Here is a 25,414-nt window from a genome sequence, read left to right as displayed (position 1 = left end):
TGATGTACAAGTTCAGCTTGATTAATAGTTCAACCTTCAGTCAAGAAGCGAGTTGGTCATTAATTACAGCCACAGTTGTTTGGTTCATGCTAGATTCTAGGTCTTGATCTGGTAGTAAATAAGGGACTGTGGCTCCTAGTAGTAGTTATGGGGTAGTGGCTGTGATTTAGAATGGATAGAGTTGAGTAAATAAAGCTGGGGAATGAGTTGCTGGGGGTCAGGAAAGAGGTATTTGGGACTTCCATGAGCAAAACAACAAGTTGGGACCTGACTTCTGAGTGGTGCAGGTTAGTGTAGATTATAAAGATTTGGTTGAGTCTCCCCATATCAAGCTGTAATCCACCAACTTGAATTGGATGGTTGGCCTAGTATATTTAAATTTAGAACAGGACATGTTTGGGTTGGGAGTTAGGTTTCTAACTTGAGCCTATCCCCTTTAGTCCTTCCAGGAAAGCAAATGTATTTCGGTCTTTTTCTGACATGGTTTAAAATGGTCCTTTACATCTTTACATAATGCTTCTCTCTCTATCCAACTGATTGGATTGTTATTGTGGAAGTGTCTTATTGTGGAAAAGTGTCTTATTGCACTGAGTAATGGTAAAAGTCAATGATATTGACTAGTGAGTTGTGTTGATCATATTTTTGTTTGTAGGTGTCCAGCTTTGTTGGTGGTTGGAGATACCTCCCCTGCAGTGGATGCTGTGGTATGTTAAGATTGTTAATCCAATTTAAATTGATGCTTCATCATGGTGTTCAGTGAATGTTTGCTCAAACTCTCGTTAACACCTATTGCCTTGTATAACCACAATTATTGCAATTATTTGGGAGCTTTAAAGGGTTTAAATTGATTTGAGCTTGTTTTGATTCTTGGGCATTCTTCTAAAATGAAATTTCTAAACCTTGCATGTTTTTTTGTCAGCTAAATATTCAGTGTCTTTGGGAAGTGAAATGAGTTCCTTAATACTGTATGTATGCATCATTTTAATTGATCAAGAAATTTTATGCCTGAAAACTAAATGCACAATTTTTGTTTGGTTGTCTTGGAATCTGCACTGAAATTTGGATGTTTCTAATTGCATTTTATTACTTTCTGGAATAATATACTAAATTGGCCTGATTGCTTATCCTTGAATATAATCTGTAGTAAAGCCAATATGTTTTGGAATAAAAGTTATCTCAAAGACCTAAGATGTTAGAAATTCATCTTGAAATAATCCTGGTCATAAAGGTCAGCTTCAAAACATTGTCAAAAACTAAATTTTTCTCTTGGGCCATAATGTGGCAACTGTCATCAGAAAACTAAGATTTTAGATATATTGTTTCAGTCTCCACCCTGCATGTAATAAGAATTGTTGATTTGTGTACACATCCTACTTGCTGTCATTGGCACACTTGATCATTCCTGAAGAAGGGCTAATGCCCGAAACGTCAATTCTGCTCCTTAGATGCTGCCTGACCTGTGTTTTTCCAGCAACACATTTTTCAGCTCTGATCTCCAGCATCTGCAGTCCTCACTTTATCACACTTGATCAGTTGTTATCCAACATTTAGAATTGGTTTTATTCTAATGACTTTGTGCTGGCCAAGATTGAAGTAGAAAATAAAGTGCCATACTTCACTGTATCAGTGACATTAACAGTTGTAAACACATTGTTCTGGAACTGCTAAATTAACTCAGTGTTTGAATTTTCAAACATCTAAACTGAAGTAGAATTGTAAGCAACTTTAGAGGCACATGCCAAGTAACCTAAACTGGAATAATGCTGAAAGGAGATTTGCTGTAATCATTAATGGGACATTCAGTAACAGACCAAAGATGAGTTAATTTGATGTGTCCTTGTCACAGAAAATTTGAGATAAATAAAATGCATTTTTCTTCCCTTCTGCTAGAGGTAACTGCATGTTTGTGACCGGATAAAGCTTGTAATGGTTCATTACAGCACTTTTTTGTATTCTTTGGCAATGTCATTATTTACTTATCCTAATTGCACATAAGTGGTGAGCTGCAGCCTTAAACATGTATAGTTCATACAGTGTAGATACACATTCAGTACTGTAAAGTGTGAGAACTGCTCCCAGGATTTTAACTCTATGAAAGAAGGAACAGTCATACTCTAAAAGTTTGGTCATCCGTGGCTGGTGGCTCAATATCAGGCTTGGGAATCGCATGTGCACATTATCTAGTGAATTAATCAGAGGACACAAGGAGTCACTACTTTCTGGGGTGGGGGGGGTGGAATTGACAGAATCAACATCATTATTATATAAGTATTGTTAGAATGTTAAATGACAAAGCAGTTTCTGTCAGCATAATTAGAGCAAGCTGAAATTATGTAAAATTTATCTAAACTGGGGCTCATCTCTTGGTTAATTAAGTGATTTAGTTTCATAATCATGTAAAAGTGCTTACTGCTGAAAATATTTTCTTTCAGGTTGACTGTAATACTAAGCTTGATCCAACAAAGACTACTCTGCTAAAGGTAATGTTATGGTATTTGGCTTTAGAATACTTATGGGTATCTGAAACTTATCACCAGCAAAAGGCAAGTTTACAGGAAATCCATTGCTTACTGTTTAACCACAATGTGGATGAATTGTAGAGTCTTAAAAAAAAAAATCATTCTTTGGGTCTTTTTTTAGATTGTAAAATCCACTTCGAAACCAGAGCATCTTAAGTTTGAGGTGTGTCTCAGATTTAGAAATGACTGGATGAAAGAAAAAATAAAGTCTTTCAGAAATGCAAATGAATTAATGTTCTTGTGATTACTGCAGAATTTTGAGATTGAACCTGGCACTTGGCTGCAGAATGCTCTTATTCAATTTTGATCTGCTCTATTTTATAGTGCACAGATATCCAAGATCAGTGCACGTAGTGAACCTGCTTGTGCAGGTCTCCATACTTAAGTGATCTGTTTATCTAATGACTTAAATTAGTATGTGGTTTTTGATAAACAATTGTCAAATGTCTCTTGATCTTATCTGTTGAAAGTAAATATTGTTCTTTGTTTTCACCACAACAAACATTGAAAAAGGAATGGAATACAAGATTTTCCCAAGCAGTATGTAACTGGGAGCTTTGAAATACACAATGTGATTCAGAAGTACAGATTCAGGTCTTAAAACCTATTCCAAAATGGTTAACCTGGTAGAGGAGATATTTGGTCAGTGCATTAATTCTGTCTTATTTGAAATGCTTTTGTTTTTGTTCTTGTATATCTGTAGTAATACACTTTCTGCCCACACTTTCAAATTGCACAGTTGTGGAGGAGCCTGACCGCCTTAAGTATGTGTTTCAGATAGCAACTGTCAGCAGTTGCTGGCATTGTGGGGAGGGCTGACTTTTCATGTTGCAACATAGCAATAGAAGCCATGGAGAATGTGATGGATTCATGACATGTGTTTTTAAAACATCCTTAACATTTGCAACATTTTAATTTAGTTCTAAAAGGTACCAGATTGTTTGTATACAATGTCAGACATTTGGATGAGGCTCTTAGGAATTCTGAGGTGAATAGTGCTGTGGTCTAGGAGAGAAAGGCACCTAGCTTTCTTTTCTGATTATAAGCAGAAAAGCAAACATGGCAAATAAAGGCAAAATTCTGCAGATACTGGAAATGTGAAATAAACATGAACACCTGAAGAAACAGCAATTGTAGCAGCATCTATGGGTAAAGAAAGTTAATGTTGAGTCCATTACAACAACCACCTCAAATGAACGAAATGTTTTAAAATTTGTTTTCTCTCTGCAGAGGCTGCAATAGCTGCTGACTTTTATTCAGCATTTTCTGTGCATACCAAACTGTTTCCCTTATGAGAAAACCATAGCTTGTTTAAAAACACAATTCCAGTATATGGATTATTTTTCAGAGGAATAAGGATACCAGAGTAACAGCAGCAGTTGTGGTAGTAATTAGTGCAGCTTAGGTTGCTGAACATCAGGGCAAGAGAATTACCAGAAACAAAAGGATATGAAAGAACAGCTTAAACATATTTTAAGTAGTGAGCTGTTAGCAGTTTAAGGGTCTCATAAAGAGACGTTCACTTACTGTTAGTGCAGAAGTTTGCCATAAAGAACCAACTATAATCCCAAGATGAACAAAACTTTAAAGTTGTAACAGGATGATCTTTCTCTAAGGTTTAAATATCTCTAATGATTGAAATATTAGAAATCTCTATCCTCTTAGTTTCAATGAGTTATTTTAAAGCCTAAAACAATATCTTGCACCACAAGGAGAAAAACAGAGGGGGGGAAAAAACCCGAAAAGAACTGCCGTTCCTAGAAATTTGCAACAAAAACAAATGCAAGTTCCAATTGCTGGAAAATCTCTGCACATCTGGCAGCATCTGCAGAGAAAGCAGTTAATGTTTCAGGTCCGGTGACTCTTCAGAACAAACATTATTTCAATACACAAAGAAAAGTTCTTTTGTTTTTGAAAGCAGCCTTTTGTGAATATATGCAAACACTGTACAAGGACTTTAAGAACTCGGAGCAACGTTGTGATGCCTGCTCCACTGACCATAAATCACCCAGTTTGGGTGGAGTTAAAGTGAAGAGAGAAACACTGGGACAACTGGGCAAAAGTCTAAAATCTAGCCATGTGAATATTACAATCACTTGCAGAGAAACAAGTGGATCAGTCTTCAGTGATTACAGCAAAATTGGAGCCTGGTATTTCTGAATACCATGCTTTGTGTATTCGGTATGTAATCAGTTTTGTAGGAAACTCTAACTTGAAGACATATCTTGACTCTATTCTCAATCAGCCTATCGTGAACTCTCATGATATTAGTAAATTAGAAAGATGTTGACTGATTTGAGATAAAATTATTAAAGTAAAACATGGCTTATCAAGGCAGCTTTCACTCGCTGATCTGACTTGTCCAGTATCACTGGCTGTGAACTTAAGGTAAAGAATAAAGAAGGGCCGATTTTAAAGTATGATTGTTAGGGGACAAAATACATAAGGAATGGAATGATACAAGATGGTATAGGAGATGGAGAATAGCAGAGGGATAATGATTTATTGCTACATGTAACTTTTATTACAGTGAAAAGCTTTGATTTGCATGCAGTACAGGCAGGTCATACCTTATCTGTACAGCCTTGTGATTAGTCAAAATGAGGCATACAAGGTTAAGGCTGCATAGGAAGTGCACAAAAGCAAGATCAATGTTAGACTTGAAGTTGGTGAGGCCCATTCATCAGTCTAATAATGGTAGGGAAGAACCTGTTCTTTACCCTGTTTGGAACATGTTCTATCTTCTGCGTGACAGAGGTTCAAAGAAGGTCCTTGATATTGGCAGTCTGTGGCAATGAAAAATAGATGGAGTCCATGGATAACCGGTTGGTTTGCGTGAGGGTCTGGGCTATGTACACCAGTTTATGTAATTTCTTATGGTCCTGGTAGTGCAGTTGCTGTACCAAGCTGTTATGCACCCAAAACACACGTTCTATGGTCTAAAAGCTGGTGAGGGTCCTTAATGGCCATGCCAAATTTCCTAAGCCTCCTAAGGAAGAGGTATTGTTGTGACACCTTCACAATTGCATCTACATGAGATACAGGACAGATTTTTGGTTGTAACTCAGGAATTTTAAGTTTTCGATGCCTTCCACTCCAACTCCATTGCTAGCATCGTGTCATCCTCCTTTTATTTCTGAAGTCAATGATTAGTTCTTTAGTTTTTGCTGACATTGAGGGAGTGATTATTATCTTTGCCCCACGACGCAAGCATTCTGTCTCTTCCCTGTATTCTGAATTTGTCTGGCCTACATGTGTTGTCAGCAAACTTTTTTGTAGATTGAGTTTGTATGAAAATTGGCCACAGTGAGTGTATAGGGAGTACAGCAGGAAGCTAAGTATGCATCCAGTGGTGTGGGGTGCCAGTGTTATTGTGGAGGAGTTAATCTGTCTTCATGGATCAGGAAGCTGAGGATCCAGTTGTAGGCCTTGGAAGCTTTGAGATTAGTAGTTTGTTTGGGATTGTGGTGTTGAAGGCAGAGCTTTAGTTAAGTAGGAGCCTAATGTAGGTATCCTTCTTTTCCTGATATTCCAGGGATGAGTGAAGGGGCTAGAGAAACTGCATCTGCTATGGATCTGTTCTACTGGTAGGCAAATTACAAGGGTTCGAGGCAGACTGAAGGGATGAAAACAATGGGATGTGGATGACCTGGGAGTGCAGAATTGGTTAAGTACACAATTTAATATCTTCCTAGTGAACAAAGAGAATTCTGCTTTTAATCACTGAAAGACTGCAAGTCTATCTGATTTATTTACACTGGCTTCTTTTTAAAGCCAGAGGATACTGTCAGCAAATAGTGCTGAATTATATGCTACAAGTTGCACTTTGGTGGTTTTATTATATTTGATTCCCAAAATATCAACAGATCCTAATCTAGTGAACAAAGAACTCAGTTTTCATAATTTTACTAAATCAGTAGTCCTGTTTAAGGTTTATAGTGGACTACATTGTTCATTTGGCATGATGGCAGAACTGTGGTGTTTGCTATCTCTTCTATGAAACTGAACATCCAGATTTTTAATGTAATTTGAAGAGATCTAGATATTGCTGAACCAAATCCCTACTCTTCCACAAGGTGTACCATTGCATTCCCTGCAGATTGAAATTGAACTGTTGTTAACTTGCTCTTCAAAGCTTTTTTAGAGAATAACATTTTTTAGTTCTGCATTGTTGAATGAAAGTATGGTTACTTCAAACTACAAAAACACTTGTGGGATAAAATATCCTTTCTGCTGTTTAAAGTTGCTTTGGTTGAAATTTTTTAGCTTGATATTTCATCAACGTATATATGCCCTCACATCCCACTGCTGTAAAAGAGAACGAGCCTGTAACTTTCTGGTTTGGTATCAGAATTCCTGCATGTGATTTTTACACTTGCTTTAGATGTTTGACGTCATTGAATTTGGAGGTTAGTGGATGGCATCAAAACGAAATTAATGCTGAGTCACAGACCTCCCTAAATTTTTTGTGGACCAGTTTTCCAGCTCTGGTGAGCATGCTCATTTTCGATGCTAGAAACACCTTTTATAGTTGCAATATGCTGAAGATGAGGCAATAGAAAAATTGTTTAATATTCACTATTGCTTCAGTAGTTTGCAGTCATTGCTAGCATTATAAAATCTACTGGAGGTGTGCATTCAAAGCTGACTTTGAAATTGAGCATCTAGACTTTGATTTTGAATGTTTATTGGTGTAAAATAACATTGAACTGGATGAGTTTTTGGGCTGCTCTTTAAATTATACTTTGTAAATCCTTTTAAAGGATTTACAGCTTTCAAGAGCATCTTGAATTACTTTATTTGGATGTCAGGATACAACTGAGCTGTATATATGAACTCTTGTTAGGATATCTGTATTAGAGCTAGTTTATGTCTAATGTTTTTAACCCAAATCCACTTGTCAATCGTAAATATAGACAACATGCAGAAGGTTTAAAAGTATTTTGGCTGCTAAAATAGTCTCTGGTGGCTTGACTGGCATATGTTCTCCAATTCTTTTATCAAACAGCACATGCCTATTATGTCCAAGATTGCTATTAAAATTTATGGAAGCTTGCAATTGTATCATGGCATTTTAATGCCAGTTGCAGTTATTTCTTTTTGCAGAGATAATCTATATAATGTTACTTAACACACTAAGGATTATTTTTCAGTCTCAAAAGTAGTTGAGTGCTTCTAATAACTTATTCAATTGTCAGTACTGATTATAAATTTTCAAAGTTCATTCCATTGCAAATCTGAAAAGTAATTTTTTTGGTTTTTTTTTAATGGGGAGCTCAAGGATAGTACTCCATTAAACAGTTTGTAATGTACATGGCTGGGAGAGTTAAAACCAGCAAACCCTAAAGTTGACTGGGAGGAAAGAGTATGCTAGCTAGGAAATTTTTGTTTTTAATTACTTCAGTTTTTAAAAGTGGGAATTAGCTGAAATAAATGACCCTTTTGAGGTGGAGAAAGGAATGTGAAAATGATTGTTTGAAATTGAGACCAATGGCAAAAGGAATGCTCTCCGGATTGAAGGAAATCTGGCAAATTGGAACCACAGTTGGCTGAGTGGCACAAAACCGGATGATAGTTTGTGGGTTTTTTCTAACTAGAAGTCAATATCCAGCAGGGCTGCACAAGAGGCAGTATTGGAGAGGGCCTTCCTATTTGTTTTCTTTTTTAAAACCTATATAAGCAATTTAGCATTTGAATGTAGACTGACCAAAAAGTTCAGATAGCACCTCACCAGTTTTCATACTAAATAGGGAGGAGAGTTGCCTGAGATTACAGTTGACTGTAGGCAGGCTGGTCAAATCAGCTGATCAGTGGCAAATGGAATTCAGAGTGCAGTGATTCATGGGGGAAAGTCAATCAAGAATCAGAGGGAACTTGGTCTGCATGTACGTTGGTCCTTTAAGGTTTCGGGATAAGTGGATAAAGTGATTAAGAAGCTATATAAACTTTTAATTAGCTGAGGTGTAGAGTTTAGGAGCAGGAACATTCCGCTGGAACTGTATAAAACATTGGTTAGGTCACAGCTACTATGGTTCTGCAATCCACATTAGAGAAAGGATGTGTGTACTGGAGAGGGTACAAAAAATCTTTGCAAGGATATCCTGAGCAGGAGAGTTTTTTTTTATGAAGAGTGTTTGACAGACTGGAGTTATATTCCTTAAGCAGATGAGTTTTGAGGAGACATGATTGAAGGTGTATAAAATTGAGGGACATAGGATACATAGAAATATTTCCCCATGATGGAGCAGTCCATGACTGGGGCATAAACTTTAAGGGCAGGCAATTTAGAGGTGACTAGGAAATTATTTCACTCAAAGGGTGAATCTAGATCTTGTTGCATATAAAGTGTGGTAGAGGCAGCAACCCTCAACATGCAAGTATTTGTGTCACTTGGGATGCCAAGACATACAAGGTTGAGCTAAGCACAGGAAAAGGTGAATAGAATAGTTTTTCACTTGTGGACATATTGGGCCTCAGGACCTTTTTTTTCTGTGCTGTGGTCTTCTGACTAATATTAGCAAAGAAATATTAAACTTACTAAATCTAAAGGTAACAGTTGCCATCGTGGCCTACATCCTAAGAGGTAGTGATAGCTACAAGGATTATGGATACATGATCAGGATTTTCCAATGTTCTCTATATTCTAGAACAGTCCTAGACAGTTGGAAGTTGGTAAATGTAATGCTGCTATTCAAGAAGGGAAGGAGCAAAACTGTCAGTTGGCCTGACATGAGTCTTGTGGAAATAGAAAATTAAAAAGTTAAGACCTCTAAATATAGTGTTATGTTGATAAAGTTGTCAACATTGCATGAAAAATACATGGCATCTGAGGATTTTTATTCTAGTGAAGGATTCTTTTTGGTGTTACTGGCAATACCAGCATTTGTTCCTTTTATTCAGAATTAGCCTATAGCATTGTTTGCCAGAAAATAATATTGGCTGGGTCAGTGAATTTAAGGCTAAGGAAGACTTTAGATAGTCCTCTCTAGCTACAGGAGGCTGAAAGACAGGTCACTAGTGCATCTCCCATGATTATTAAATAGAGCAGACTCGACCCATTCCTCCTAAATCTTGTTTTTGTATAGTTATTAACATGTATGTAAAATTAATAGACAGATGGCGTTAAATGGAAAATAAAAACACTTAGTGCCTTCCACATCTCAATTCTTCAAATCTAGTTCATTTCTTTTTGCTTGTGTACAGTGCAAATAAAGTTTATTCTCCAGATATGCAAATCTCATTGAGAGAAATTACCTGTTAATCTGTTTGAGCTGTTGACCTATTAGGAATGGTGAGATGGACACTTGACTGTTTTTCTCATTTCATTTGAAATAGATGTCAGACTGTGGAGGACTGCCACAAGTTGTTCAGGTATGTTTGAAACCTGCGTAAAATCTATATGCATTAAGTATACTTTTAAGAAAATAAAATTTTATTAAATATCCTGCCATAGCCTTAACCCCACTAGCTTTGTTCCAGCCCCACAAACTTCTAACATAGTAATTTGTCTGTTTCTTGCCTCTTGACTAACCCTGACTTCTAATCACTCTACTGTTGGAAGTTATGTATTCAGTTAGCTGTGTCCTGAACTCTGAAATTTTGTCTTTCAATCTTTCTACCTATCTACTTCCCTTTCCTCCTAATTCTTAAAACGTGTCTCATTCACCAAGATTTTAGTCATCTACCTAAGGTCTTGATTCACAATAAAAGTATTGTGAATCTGCTTTTGAGACAATTTATCTCACAGGTGCAATATAGATATTAATTCTAGTTTGCCCTCCCATTGGGACTTTGTCAAAATGGCTTTGTCTCCATATCTATCTAGATAGAAGGGATTTTGGGTGGATTAGAGCAGAGCAGAGTTCTCTGAACATTCTTGCATTTGCACCCACCTTCCAAATGGAACACATTCTGGAAAAACTTGCTCCCACTCTTGCACTTTTTTTGTTCTCTTGTTTCTTGTGCTCATGAGCACAGTGGATAAAATGGAATATGAGTAACATTGAGTTTTCACTCCTGGTGTTTTCTTGCAGCCAGCAAAGCTTACAGAGGCTTTTAAGTACTTTGTGCAAGGAATGGGCTACAGTGAGTAGAAATAATTTTACCATTGTAAACTTGGTAGAACATTAACAGAAGATATCATTGTTTCTGGTTTACAATATATTTGTTCTTGCCCCATTCTTTAACATGTAGTGCCTGCAGCCAGCATGACCCGTCTTATGAGATCCCGTTCAGCATCAGGATCCAGCGTGGTCTCCCAAGATGGCAACAGGAGTCGTGCTCACACCGGGGAGGCATCCAAGTTTCATAGCCACCCAACTGTGGGATTGAACCAGAATGCAAATGCCAACACTAATGTGGGAGGTGTTGATAACTCTGGCCCTCAATCAGCTGAAATTTCATGTTGAGAACCTAATTTGTTTTCTTGGGATGGAGCAGAGAAAAACAAATAAGTGTAAATTGCTCTTTTTAAGGTAGTGACGTAGTGTGAATGGGCCCCTTGATTAATGAAAACCTTCACAATATCAGGATTAAAAAAAAAATGCACAAATGAAAACTTGCCTCCTTTTGTGCTTTTCCTAGAAATTGTCATAATTTAGAGTCCATGCAAAAGTTGACAGTAAAACAAATGCTGTTCTTTTGCACCTTTTTCAGGGAGCAATAGGCCTAACAACCTTTTTTGAAAGTGCTTCCCATGAGTCATATGAAGCTAGAGTTGAATGTTAAGATGTACATAGTTTGAATAATCTTAAGAAATAAAATCTTGTTAGTTTCTGTAACTTGTCAAATTTCAATTAGTTGTTGTTTTCCCTCCTTGTTGAATTGTTACCTTCCCTTTAATCCAGAAGCATATATATTGCTATTTTTTAAAAAATCACTAAGTATGTAGATTGATATTGCTGCTTTTTTCTGTTTTGCATAAATTTGAGTAGGCAAGTAAGGTTTGGTCCTTTTCAAAATTGAGCTAAAGTGCTTAGCACTTGTTTCATTTTTCCTGGTTATATAATCTAATTATTCTAAAATTTGCATTTATACTGTACTATAGAAATTTGTATGTTTAAATTTCTTCAAAGTTTTTTCTTTGAAGTGGCATTGTAATTTTTAACAGCCTATTTGTGCTTTTTGGAATGAACTGTTCAGAAGTATCTAATGCAAGCTACACCTAAATATTTTCCTTGCAATTGATGACAAAGGTGTAAGTCTCAGAATTTTGTTCTTAAACAGGAATTTGTTCAGGGCATTCATCCTCTTTGCACTGCACTGTCCTAAATTTGTGCAGTAGCAATTATGAATTTTGTATGATGAAAATGTGTAACCTCATCATGTAACATCACTTCTGAGTCCTACGAATGTATGTTCTTTCACCACTCCTGTGTAGGTGTGATCTTCAAGCATAACTGAAGGTACAAATAGCACCGAAGTGTGAAGGCCAAAAATAGGCTGTTTAGCTGTTAAACTGTTAAGTAGTTTCTGTGCTTGTGCTCCATACTAGTCTCTTCCCATCTTTCTTCATCTTGCCCTCATCTACTACCTTGCATTTAGAAACATTTTAGCAAAATTTGTAATTGGAGGCTACTAATTTAAGCATTGGCCCTGTGTCTAAATCTAAAGGTGTATTCTTTAAAAGATAAAATTTTACATTACCCTCAAGATTTTAGACACTAGATAGCATCTGCAAACAAGGTAGCGATAGTAAAATTGCTGCCCCAGTGTGATTCCTTTATTGTGGTGCTCTGAATTGCAATCCATATTAAACATTTTTATATTTACATTACAAAAGCTTGTTTGGTACATTTCTGTTGCTATTAAAACTGGATTGGTCCTCCTTGCCTTAAGATTGCTTCCAACTGGAAACATGGTCATGGTAATGCTCAGTGAAGCTACAAGTAATGAAGCATTTGCTAAAAACTTGAGTGCTAATATCTCCCTTTTTTTGGAAGACTAAGGATGTGCTGGATCTGCTAATCCAGTTTTGACTCCCAGGAAATTGGGCCCTTTCTGTTTCCCGAAACAGGAGCAATAAAATGACTAAAAAGCCCATAAGTGCAGATTTTTTTTTTTTTGCTTTTTGGGTTGATGTTGAAGGATGTTGTTCTTGACGTGGTTTAAACTAATGTTGGAAAGATGAGGGGAAAATACTGCTAAGCCATGGTCTGTTTTGGGGTTATGTTAATGTTCAGGGGCTAGGTGTTTGCAACCTAATGTTGACCAAAAATTTTCCTAAGATTCCTATTACTATCTGTAGATCCAGCTTAAATCCACAAGTCTTAATATTGGCTGTGACCCTCTTTATTTTTCTTGGATCCTGCAGATGATACTAAAGTAGCTGAAATCAGTGTTTGGAAACTTGACAGTGACATGCATATTTGTATTTATTTTGAAAATAAATTTTCAAAACCTAAACTTTGTTCTGGAACAAATGTTTGCTTTGCATTTTGTGTTCAATTTTATTCCTGATTTTAAGTGGGATTTAATATGTAAACACCAACTTGCAACTGACTGCCTGCCTGTCTTTTGTGGTTACATTACATCTTGGTGCCCCTTGGAGTGGGAGCATAGTGTCCTGTAGTATGATTTGAGGCTTCCCATAACTGGTAAAGACACTGTCAATGCACCCAATTATACAGCATTTAGTTAATTGTCTCACAAACTTGCTGAATCATTGGGCAGAGGTTCAATGCATTTCTCTTGCCCACCCCCCTCCCAAAAAGTGACTTGATTTGATGAACACTTTGCTACTAGTCCTAGTAAAGCTATCAACACGTTCTGCCTCACAATATAATTAAGTAATTTGATCCAGTGGTGTGATGTCAAGGATTACATCCTGACCACTTCTGGATCATGCAGTATCTGCTTTTTGGTTGTGTAATGAATATAGTTGGTGTTTCTTAATTGGCTAGTGCTTCCTAAACTCAGCTTAATGGCCAATATTTTAAATGTCTCTCCTCAATTGGGCAGTCCACTGAACAGGCCCAAGTGTACCAAAAATTACAAAGATCAATTTAATATTCAGTCAAGTTTGTAGTGTAGTTACTATGCAGTCTTTCATCCTGTGCCAGAAAAAGGAATTTGAGGCATTGCATCTTTTCAACATCAGTTTGGGGATCTCTGCATTTCTCATTGTATATCTGGACCAGTTGGAGTTGATATTCCTTTTGTATTTTAACAAAAGTGTGTTAGGATATTGCCACAAGAGTACAGAGTAAGCAGTTACTGGAAAAGCGCAGCAGGTCAGGCAGCATCAAAGGAGAAGGAGAATTGACATTTCGGGCATATAAGCCCTTCAGGAATCCTGAAGAAGGGCTTATGTCTGAAACATTGATTCTCCTTCTCCTTTGCTGCCTGACCTGCTGCGCTTTTCCAGCAACACATTTTTAAGCTCTGATCCCCAGCATCTGCAGTCCTCACTTTCTCCTAGAGTAAGCAGTTAAGCAATTCATCTACTTGCCAACTGAACAACATCCATTTTCTCACTATAATTCAACTGTTCTGAGGAAGAGTCACTGGATCCAAAATGTTGATGCTGCTGAGTTTTCTAGCGATTTATTTCAATTGTCTTTTAGTATTGGTATGTTTGTGTCTCATCTGATAAGTACAAGATGAAAATTAACCATAATGTCTTTTTTCTCTCGGTAAAAGTCTACGCTATACTATTCAGTGCAAATGTGAATAGGCAATCTTCTATGCCATCCGCACATTAGTGTTAATAGACATGAAGTGAATGGGCAAAAACGGCTATAGTGACTTGAATATCTGATTTGGAGGGTGGCTTGTTGGGGTGGGAGATGGTGTGGTGGGCTCAGTAGTTAGCACAGCTGCCTTACAGCACCAAGAACCCAGGTTCAATTCCACCATCTGGCAACTGTCTGTGCAGTTTGTACATTCTCCACATGTCTGAGTTTTCTTGTTCTGGTTTTCTCCCACAAACTAAAAATGTGCAGGTAAGGTGGAAAATGCACAGTTACAGGGATAGAATGGAGTGGTGGGAAGTGGATCTCTGTAGAATATTCTTCAGCGGGTCTGTGCGGATATGATCGGCCAAATGGCCGGTTTCTGCACTGTAGAGATACTGTGATTCTGGTTCTAGGATTCTGTTGACCAAATCTTTATAACCTGCTGGCATAAATCAAGACAATCACCACTTTCTTCTGGACTGAAGGTCCAGAAGTTAGGCTTTGCTCCTTTGACATCTTGGGTTGATCTTTCACATCTGTTGTCATAGTTGGTGTTGCTGCAACTAATTCAGATTTAGTCGAACATTATGACATCACCCCAATATTTCACTTCATTGTTTCTGCATATTTGTGTAACTTCACCATTTTCATAGTAAATTCTTTTCATAACTCTCCCAATATTTGTTTGTAAAGCTCACAACATAATCACATCTGATATTAGACATTGTTCCAAAATTGAATAGCATTTGCTGGATAATCCTGACTGAGGAATTCAGGATTGCAGTATGGCACAGCTACCTGTCCAGTTATGTAGATTGAGTCCTATTCTGTGCTGGCAGAACATGGACTGTGCATGTCTCAATTTAACAAAACAGGTGACTACCATTTATTTCCTATCAGAATCAGCCTTCCATATTTAAATTTAACAAGGTCTGGTTGTTAACTGTCAATCAGCATTATTGGGTGCATTCTGCATGGCAGCACTCTTTTGACCCATGAACATTCTCCTGTCATGCATTTAAAAGTTTTTCTTTGGTTTTTGTATTGTTTTGCAAAATGACCTGATGAATGCAAGAAAAAACTCTGACAAAATTTAAAAGGCATCTGGATGGGCATATGAATAGGAAGGGTTTGGAGGGATATGGGCTGGGTGCTGGCAGATGGGACCAGATTGCATTGGGATATCTGGATGGCATGGACAAGTTGGACCTAAGGGTCTGTTTCCATACTGTACATATCTGATTCTAAGATGAAAATATCTCCTAAGACTCTATCGCACAATTGCAGATGTTTTAATTTTTTTCTGTCCATTGGTAGAAGTGGCACAGTGGTTAGCACTGCTGCCTCAGTGCTAGAGACCCGGGTTCAGTTCCCACCTCTGGCAACTGTTTGTGCGGAGTTTGCACATTATCCCTGTCTGTCGGTTTGCTCTGGTTTCCTCCCACAGTCCAAAAATGTGCCGGTTAGGTGAATTGGCCATACTAAATTGCCCATAGTGTTAGGTGAAGGAGTAAATGTAGGGGAATGGGTCTGGGTGGGTCGCTCTTCAGAAGGTTGGTGTGGATTTGTTGGGTCAAAGGGCCTGTTTCCACACTAAGTCAAGTAATCTAGTTGATAGCTATGATGTAACAACACCACTGAAGCTAGGCACCAACTCGAAGACACGTCCTCCTACTGCCTCCCCTCAATCATGACTCCTTCTCCCTCCTTCCGCGCGCGTGCCCCCCCCTGCAAATCATCTCCCAGACAATACACAACCTCCCACCCACCACTTCCAACATCAGTCTGGGGACCCTGCACCGTCCAATTCTACTTCCTTCCCAAGATCCACAAGCCTGACCCCACCAGCCAACCCCTTGTCTCAGCTTGCTCCTGCCCCACCAAACCCCTCTTTACCTACGTCGATACTGTCCTATTCCTCCCTCCCTCTCTTTTTTTCCTCCCCCTCCCCCCCAACACACCAATCCAGGCACTTCCCACATGTTCAAGACACCACCCACACACAACCTCCTCCAAGACTTCCATTTCCCTGACCCCCATGCCTCATCTTCACCATGGACATCCAATCCCTCCACATTTCCAAATGCCATGACCAGGGCCTCCAAGCCCTCCAGTTTCTTCCTCTCCTGACGTCCCCAACTGTACCCTTCCACTGACACTAATTCGTTTAGCTGAACTGGTCCTCACAATTTCTCCTTCGAATCCACCCACTTCCAAACGAACAGGGTAGCCATGGGCACCAGCTATGCCTATCTCTTTGTCGGCTGTGTAGAGGAGTCCATTTTCCGTTGTTACACTGGCACCACTCCACCTCTTCCTCTGCTACATTGACTGCATCAGCACTACCTCTCGCTCCAGCGAGGGAGGTTGAGCAGTTCACCAACACATTCCACCCTGACCATAAATTCACTTGGACCATCTAACACCTCCCTCCCCTTCCTGGTCCTCTCCATTTTCAGAGACGACCAACTTAACGCTAACTTTTTTACAAATCCACTGACTCCCACAGCTACTTGGATTACACCTCTTCCCACCCTACATCTGGCAAAAATGCTGTACCATATTCCCAATTCCTCCGTTTCCTCGGCCTCCTTTTAAAGACTGTAATTTCCCTTCCCACCTGGTTGAAGATGCCCTCTAATGCATCTCATCCACGTCCTGCAACTTTGTTCTCAAACCACACCCCTTCAACAAGGACAGAACCCTCCTGGTCCTCACCTTTCCACCCTACCAACATCCACATCTGCCAATGTTTTCATCTCCAAATTGACCCTACCACCAGGGATATATTTCCCTCCACACCTTTCCGCAAAGAGTTTCCTCTGTGACGACCTGGTCAGGTCCACACCCCCAACAGTGCACCCACCCACCCATCCTGGCACCTTCCCCTGCCACCACAGGAATTGCAAAACCTGTGCCCAGATTTCCCACCTCCATCCAAGGCCCCACAGGAGCCTTCCACATCCATTGAAGTTTCACCTGCACGTCCACCAATGTCACTTACTGTATCCGTTACCCTTGATGCAGCCTCCTTTTTATATTTGGGAGACTGGACCCCTGGCAGAGCACTTTAGGGAACATCTACAGGACACCCCCACCAATCGAACCCACCATCCTGTGGCCAAACACTTACACTTTTTCCATGCCTCTTCCCCCCCCCCTCTGCTGAGGACATGCAGGTCCTGGGCCACCTCCACTCCCTCTCCCTCTCCACCTGACTCCTGGAGAAAGAACACCTCATCTTCCATCTGAGTACTTCACTGTGGACTTCCACCAATTTCCACATTTCCCCTAGCTCCTACCTCACCCCAGTTCCAACCTTCCAGTTCAGCACTATCCACATGACCTGTCCTACCTGCCAATCTTCCTTCCCACCTATTCACTACCACCCCCCTCCCCCTCTCTGACCTATCGCCTTCATCCCCACCTCATTCACCTATTGTACTCTTGGCTACCTTCTCCCCAGCCCCACCCCCTCCCATTTTTCTCTCCACCCTGGAGGCTCCCTGCCTTATTCCTGATGAAGGGCTTTTGCCCAAAACAGATTTTCCTGCTTCTCTGTTGCCTGACCTGCTCTGCTTTTCCAGTACCACTCTAATCTAGACTGATTTCCATCATCTGCAGTCCTCACTTTTGCCTAGCTATGAAAAGACCTTCCACTTTTTAAAAAATGATCCCACAGTCTGGCAGGGAACATGGTTACTAGTGGCTCTCATTTTGGTCTGTAGTTAGTACAAGTGGCCTGATCAATTTTCAATACAGTATCAATGGATCCTCTGGTTGGCTCTAAGCCTTTGTTGCCCTGAATTGAGTGGGTGATTTGATTTTGTGAATGAACTCATTTGATGCCTGTAGGTCTATCAACCAATACTCTGGAAAGTGCACTTGTCATCTGCATTTTTCCCTGTATCTACAGTGTGTCACTTGCAAACCTTATGAGGAAAGTTCAAAATCATTGTATGCTTGGAAACCACCTTGCTAGCTCAATCAATTTGAGAAATTAAAGCTTGATGATCAATTGTATGTAACAGGCATTTTCTTAAAAAGCATATTGTATTTCTGTCTTAATGCTTGTGATGCATAATGAACATGTTTATAATACCAATCTGTTTATTCCTGGAACAATACTGCTTTAGCTTTTGATTGAAGCATTGGATGCTATGGTGGTTAGAAAAGATGTATCATGTATTAAGGTATCCTTGAATGTAAAAATGTCTTCAGTATCTATAAAACCTTCCATTGATGTAGATTCCAATACCATCTTCGCCTTCTTTCAGGCATTGTCTCTAGGATTCAGTAGTGGATATCAAATGAGGCAAAAATTTTTAGCCAATTAGTTTACCATTCCTAAAAGTCATGAAGTTACTATTATGATATCAGAGGGGAAGTTTGCTGAGTTTGCTCCACTTGAGGATTCACTAATATGCCTTGGTCTTGCAACATCCTTCAACAAAATGTTTAGGGATTCACATTTGTCATTAAGGGTGAACCATTCTGCTTGTGTGCTTGAAGACTTTGTTTCACCGTGTATGAGTACATCATTCATGTGGTATAAAACCTCAAGAAAATTTGTAACCGTTTTGTGAAACATTGAACACAGTCTGTTGAAATATCTGTGGACAAGATAATCCCAAATGATAGTCTTTTGAAACCACAGCTCGCAAATGGAGTTATGTATATAGTAAGCAACCTCTTATTACACTCAATGTGCCAGTCAGTCTATTATGTGCATCAAGTTTTGTGAAAAGAGAAAGATGTAGCATCATTCTTGTGTACTACTGTATTCAGCTTCTCTAACCCTTTAAATGATTTATGATATTTTACATAAGCTAAGGAGCTCCTTCAAATATCTTTTTTGTCTTTTTCTATTTGAATAAAAGTTCAATTATGTGATCAATTATTTGATGTCACCAGTCTGGAGCTGAGTGGGCCTGGTGCAACCTAAACTAAGCATTATTTAGCAGGGTATTCCTTTCCAAATGCCACTTAATAGTACTATCCATGGACCCTTGGATTCACTCTGCTGATAATGAGTAGATTAATGAGTTGGTAATTGACCTGGTTGAATTTGTCCTGCTTTGTTGTACAGAACACAAATATCCACATTGCCAGAAAGATGTCAGTGTGGTAGCCGCACTGGAGAAGCACAGCTAAGGGTTTAGATCAGAGTGGTGCTGGAAAAGCACAACAGGTCAGGCAGCATCTGAGGAGCAGGAAAATCAACCTTTCGGGCAAAAGCCCTTCAGCAGGAATGAAGGGTCAACCCTTAACGGTGAGATTCTGAAGTCACCATTTAAGGTACGGACTGCTTTATTTCACAGCATCTTATATAAATGATTAGTTGGCATTTAATATCACTTGCATTTCTCTTCTCTAAATGGCAAGGTCCCATGCACGCTGGCTGTAGCTCCCCAAATCTTTGTCCCAACCATCATGCAGCTGCTGCTTCTGCTTGAGATCCTGCATGCTTTGTGGCCACGATCTTCCTCAACTCTTCATCCACAGACCGGTCACAGTAATACTGGCCATGACGTAGGGAGAGTGCAGGGTAAAAGGGACCAGGAAATTGCCAAATTCTTGGGCTATGGGTATAAACTAAAGTCATTAATAGTTACATAAAGGCCCTCAATGCAAATGATGGGAAGCTAGTGACAGCAACACACAAGGTGGGGTGGAGCTTGCAAGTCACTCTCTCTCAAATGAGATTACGTTCCCTACAGTGTGGAAACTGGCCCTTCGGCCCAACCAGTCCACACTGACCTTCCGAAGAGTAACCCACCCAGACCCACTTCCCTCTGACAAATGCACCTAACACAATGGGCAATTTAGCATAACCAAAATCACCTGGCCTGCAGGAGGAAACCGGAGCACCCGGAGAAAACCCACACAGAATTGGGAGAATGTGTGGAGTTTGCACAGACAGTTGCCTGAGGCTGGAATCAAACCTGGGACCCTGGTGCTGAGAGGCAGCAGTGCTAACCACTGAGCCACCATGCTGCCCAGAAAGGTAAAAGCTTTGCTGTGTCAAATCAAAAGGCAACTGTGCAGTAACTACCACCGCAGGCAGAAGAGCTCAGTTACTGTGTTTCCTTGGAGGATTCGAGAATTTGATGCTTTGCCTGGGGGGCAGTACAATAATGTTCCTATCTGCCATTAATTTGCACTTTAGTGATGAGTCATTTTCCAAGAACGCACAATTAAAATTATGACATCAAGTGATCATGAGCATAGCATTGGATGCAATAATTGATTCCTTGTAATACCAGTTAAGTGAGTGTAGTGAGAACTAGGCAGTTAATGCAAGGACAGGTCTAAGATGTGAAAGGGAGTCTTTTTCTTTGAAGGGATTATCATGGTGTACTGTGAAGGGGAAGGAAGAATCCTGATTGGGGCTAGAATTCTGCCAGTAACCAATGTAGCATAGCAAATTTGGTTGTCCAATGCACAATTGCATAAGGTCACAGACTGCATAAGGTCACAGACTACAGAATGTCTCATAGAGGCATGACAATAATCTCCATGTCACATTATCCAAGGGCATGGCATGAAATATGAGTTATGATGTGAGGGTTCAGGAGTTATTCAAATAAATTGTTATCCTTCTGATAGTTCCTCCAGAGCTAACTTGCTCACGAGTCTCCATGGACACCTCGCCGTTGGACTCATTGAGCCTTGGTGTAACTGTAAGAGACCTTATTGTTTTATTTTTGGACAATGGGCTGAAAATGATAAAATGGACACTGCTTTAAAAATGGGAGAATTCAACGAGTTGTTTGCAATTTTGAAACAGTAAGTAAAGCCATCTGGTGCATATGAAACAATGTTATTTCTTAGGGACATTGAGTCCAGGCAGATTGTCACCATTAGTTATGGGTGGCTCAGTGGTTAGCACTGCTACCTCACAGCATCATGGACCTCTGTTTAATTCCCACCGCAGGTGACTGTGGAGTTTGCATGTTCTCCCCATGTCTGCATGGGTTTCCTCCGGGTGCACTGGTTTCCTCCCACAGTCCAAAGATGTGCAGGTCAGGTGAATTGGCCATGCTAAATTGCCCATAGTGTTAGGTGCATTACTCAGGGGTAAATGTAGGGAAATGAGTCTGGACAGGTACTCTTCGGAGGATCGGTGTGGACTTGTTGGGCTGAAGGGCCTGTTTCCACACTGTACCGAATCTAATCTAAAATTCAGTACAGTTCAATGTGCACAAGTCTGGGTCTGTGTAACATACAATCTGACCAATGAGGGATGTGAAACAGTGAAAGCAAGCAGAGCTCCAAATGTTAGTTTTATCAATCATTCTCACCTTTTATTAACAAATTTGGAGGCAATAACTTTATAAATTACATTTCGAAAAGCGGAAAGAAATAATTATCAAACCCTTGTTAAAGGTGAGTGTTACAATAAATGGAGTTTTAAAAATTGTTTCTGAAGACAACTGGGATTTTTTTTTTTGCCTTTGTCCTGGGTAGCAGGTGAATTGGGATTCCTGGTACATTCATTGAGTCTTTTCATTTGTGGTGGCTCCAAGAATTGTGGGGCTATGTAGTGCAGTGCACTACCCCAGTGAATCATGAAGCAACATAGAAGGAGACAGTGGCAAAGTGGCCACCTCTCTCTCTCCTGTGGCAGTCTGTGGGGGAAAAGGAACGGCCTCCTCTCCATCACCTCATCCACCAGCACTTCCAGGCCCTGTCTGCAAAACTGGGGGCAAATCCTTTATTTAAGGTTATGTCTTGTGATTGGGCTCACTGTGTGAGGATTCATTCCTGGCTTGCAGCACCTGAGGTGGTGTGTAGTTATGCTGTTAATATAGTGCCATACTTAGGTCAGCAAAAGATTTTGCCAATGGTGAGTACTCCCAGCTGCCTGGTTCCCTGGGAACTGCACCTAACAGCTTGGCTACATAATTGAGATGAGAAGCAGAAGACTGTGATTTAAAACAAAGTGCTACCTCCAGGTGGTATAAAGGTTATTTGCCATTGCATTAACTACAAATGTGAAAACTCAACCCATAGTTTACTGTATGTCAGCAATTCATTAAGTTCCACCCTTTCACTCTGGGCACTTGGCTGATGCGTGTGTACATTCCTGATTCAGCTATCCACGCGATGTCAACCCTGAGGCTGTACTACCTCTGTGATTATCTGGAGAATGATCAAAATCTTTAACATTCAGACTCCGATTAGGGAAGAATTATCACTTGGCTAAGTTTCACTTGGCAGAGTTTAGAAGAGTAACCCATAAATGCATTCATTCAGTTCAGACTCACTTGGTCAAAGAAGGAAGTGAGATATTTTCCAAAACCTGAACTGTCCCGAGGATGCACACAGTCGAGTGAGAGTTCAAAGGAATTTCACTGCCCTGAGCCAGTATCAAAATATTGAAAGATTGTAGAGCCAATGAAATTGCCTGCACGATTGTGAGCAGCAAATAATTTTCCTTTCAAAGTACAAGAAGGATGGATTACACCTGAATTGGAAGGGGACTAATATACTAGTAGGGAGATTTGCTAGAGCTGCTCAGGAGGAATTACACTAGTAAGGTGGGGGAATGGGACCCATGGGTGATAGTGAGGAAAGATCAATTTGAGACTGGTACAGTTGGGAAAGAGAGCAAGTCAAACCAGGTAGGAAGGAACAAAGCAGAGAACAAGGTAGGACTGATAAATTAAACTGTATTTACTTCAATGAAAGAGGCCTAACAGGGAAGGCAAATGAACTCAGGGCATGGTTAGGAACATGGGACTGGGACATCATAGCAATTACAGAAACATGGCTCAGGGATGGACAGGACTGGCAACTTAATGTTCCAGGATACAGATGCTAGAGGAAAGACAGAAAGGGAGATAAGAGAGGAGGGGGAGTGGTGTTTTTGATAAGGGATAGCATTACAGCTGTACCTAGGGAGGATATCCCTGGGAATACTTTCAGGGAAGTTATTTGGGTAGAATTGAGAAATAAGAAAAGGGTGGCATGGTGGCACAATGGTTAGCACTGCTGCCTCACAGCGCCAGAGACCCGGGTTCAATTCCCGCCTCAGGCGACTGACTGTGTGGAGTTTGCACATTCTCCCCGTGTCTGCCTGGGTTTCCTCCGGGTGCTCCGGTTTCCTCCCACAGTCCAAAGATGTGCAGGTCAGGTGAATTGGCCATGCTAAATTGCCCGTTGTGTTAGGTCAGGGGTAAATGTAGGGGTATGGGTGGGTTGTGTTTCGGCGGGTCGGTGTGGACTTGGTGGGCCGAAGGGCCTGTTTCCACACTGTAAGTAATCTAGTAATCTAATAATAGGGTGGTTATGGTAGAGGATTTTAACTTTCTGAACATAGACTGGGACTGCCATAGCATTAAGGGTTTGGAGGGAGAAGAATTTAAGTGTGTACAAGAAAGTTTTCTGATTCAGTATGTGGATGTACCTACTAGAGAAGCTGCAAAACTTGACCTACTCTTGGGAAATAAGGCAGGGCAGGTGACTGAGGTGTCAGTGGGGAGCACTTTGGGGCCAGCGACCATAATTCTATTAGTTTTAAAATAGTGATGGAAAAGGATAGACCAGATTTAAAAGAACTTTTAAAAGCTGATTGGGGGCAGATGTTTGCAAGTAAAGGAACAGCTGGAAAATGGGAAGCCTTCAGATGTGACACCAAGAGTCCAGCGACAGCATATTCCTGTTAAAGTGAAAGGAAAGGCTGGTAGATGTAGGGAATGCCAGATGACTAGAAAAATTGAGTTTTGGTTAAGAAAAAGAAGGAAGCATATAGAATTGAGAAATGGTTATAGACAGGATAGATCGAGTGAATCCTTAGACCATAAAGGCAGTAGGAGAGAGAATTCAGGAGATTAAAAAGGGGACATGAGACGGTTTTGGCAAATAAGATTCAGGAGAATCCAAAGTGTTTTTTCAAATACATTAAAGACAAAAGGGTAGGTTTGGACAGAATAGGCCCACAAAGATCTGCAAGGCAGCTTATGTGGAGCTGCAGGAGATGGAAAAGATACTAAATGAGTTTTTTCCATCAATGTTTACTGTGGAGAAGTGTTTACTCAGCAGATATAGAATGTAGTGAAATAGATGGTGATATCTTGAAAAATGTCCATATTACCGCGGAGGTGATGCTGGATGTCTTGAAATGCATAAAAGTGGATAAATCCCCAGGACCTGATCAGGTCACCCTAGAACTCTGTGGGAAGCTAGGGAACTGATTGCTGGGCCCCTTGCTGAGATATTTGTATCATCGATAGTCACAGGTGAGGTGCCAGAAGACTGGAGGTTGGGTAACGTGGTACCACTGTTTAGGAAAGGTGATAAGGAAAAGCCAGGGAACTATAGACCAGTGAGTCTGATATCGGTGGTGGGCAAGCTGTTGGATGGAATCCTGAGGGACAGGATTTACATGCATTTGGAAAGGCGAGGACTGATTAGGGATAGCATAGCTTTGTGCGTGGGAAATCATGTCTCATGAACATGATTAAGTTTTTTGAAGAAGTAACAGAGGATTGAAGTGGGCAGACTGGTGGACATGGTCGATATGGACTTCATTAAGGCATTCGACAAGGTTCCTCATGGGAGACTGCTTAGTAAGGTTAAATCTCATGGAATGCAGGGAGAACTAGCTACTTGGATACAGAACTGGTTTGAAGTTGAAGTTGGAAGACGGAGAGTGGTGGTAGAGGGTTGTTTTTCAGACTGGAGGCCTATGATCAGTGGAGTGCCACAAGGATTGGTGCTGGGTCCACTACTTTTTGTCATTTACATAAATATTTGGATGTGAACATGGGAGGCATAGTTAGTAAGTTTGCCCATGACACTAAAATCGGAGGTGTAGTGGACAGCGAAGAAGGTTACCTCAGTACAACAGGATCTTGACCAGATGGGCCAATGGGTTGAGGAGTGGCAGATGGAGTTTAATTTAGATAATTCTGCATTTTGGGAAAGCAAATCTTAGCAGGACTTATACACTTAATGGTAAGGTCCTATGGAGTGTTGCTGAACAAAGAGGCGTTGGAGTGCAGGTTCATAGTTTCTTGAAAGTGGAGTCACAGGTAGATAGGATAATGAAGAAGGTGTTTGGTATGCTTTCTTTTATTGGTCAGAGTATTGAGTACAGGAGTTGGGAGGTCATGTTGCAGCTATACAGGACTTTGGTTAGGCCACTGTTGGAATATTGCATGTAATTCTGGTCTTCCTATTGGAAAGATGTTGTGAAACTTGAAAGGGTTCAGA

General features: G+C 40.2%; 1 protein-coding gene across 2 annotated transcripts in view; it reads left to right on the top strand.

Annotated features, from left to right (window-relative positions):
* The window catches only part of LOC122548912 (protein NDRG1-like), a 69,411-nt gene extending 56,488 nt beyond the window's left edge, over nt 1-12,923 (top strand). For both annotated transcript variants that reach the window (XM_043687879.2, XM_043687877.2), the window contains 5 exons: nt 653-704; nt 2,433-2,480; nt 9,855-9,890; nt 10,553-10,604; nt 10,713-12,923. In XM_043687879.2, the coding sequence (XP_043543814.1) occupies nt 653-704; nt 2,433-2,480; nt 9,855-9,890; nt 10,553-10,604; nt 10,713-10,927 (403 nt within the window). In that variant the 3' untranslated portion in view covers nt 10,928-12,923. The remainder of the gene's footprint in view (nt 1-652; nt 705-2,432; nt 2,481-9,854; nt 9,891-10,552; nt 10,605-10,712) is intronic.
* Nucleotides 12,924-25,414: the final 12,491 nt, after the last annotated feature.

Source organism: Chiloscyllium plagiosum, unplaced genomic scaffold, assembly GCF_037043375.1.
Source record: "Chiloscyllium plagiosum isolate Xiang-an unplaced genomic scaffold, Cpla_swu_hap1 HiC_scaffold_4, whole genome shotgun sequence".
NCBI lineage: Eukaryota > Metazoa > Chordata > Chondrichthyes > Orectolobiformes > Hemiscylliidae > Chiloscyllium > Chiloscyllium plagiosum.
The sequence above is the reverse complement of the archived record's forward strand: the minus strand, read 5'-3'. Positions and strand labels throughout refer to the sequence as shown.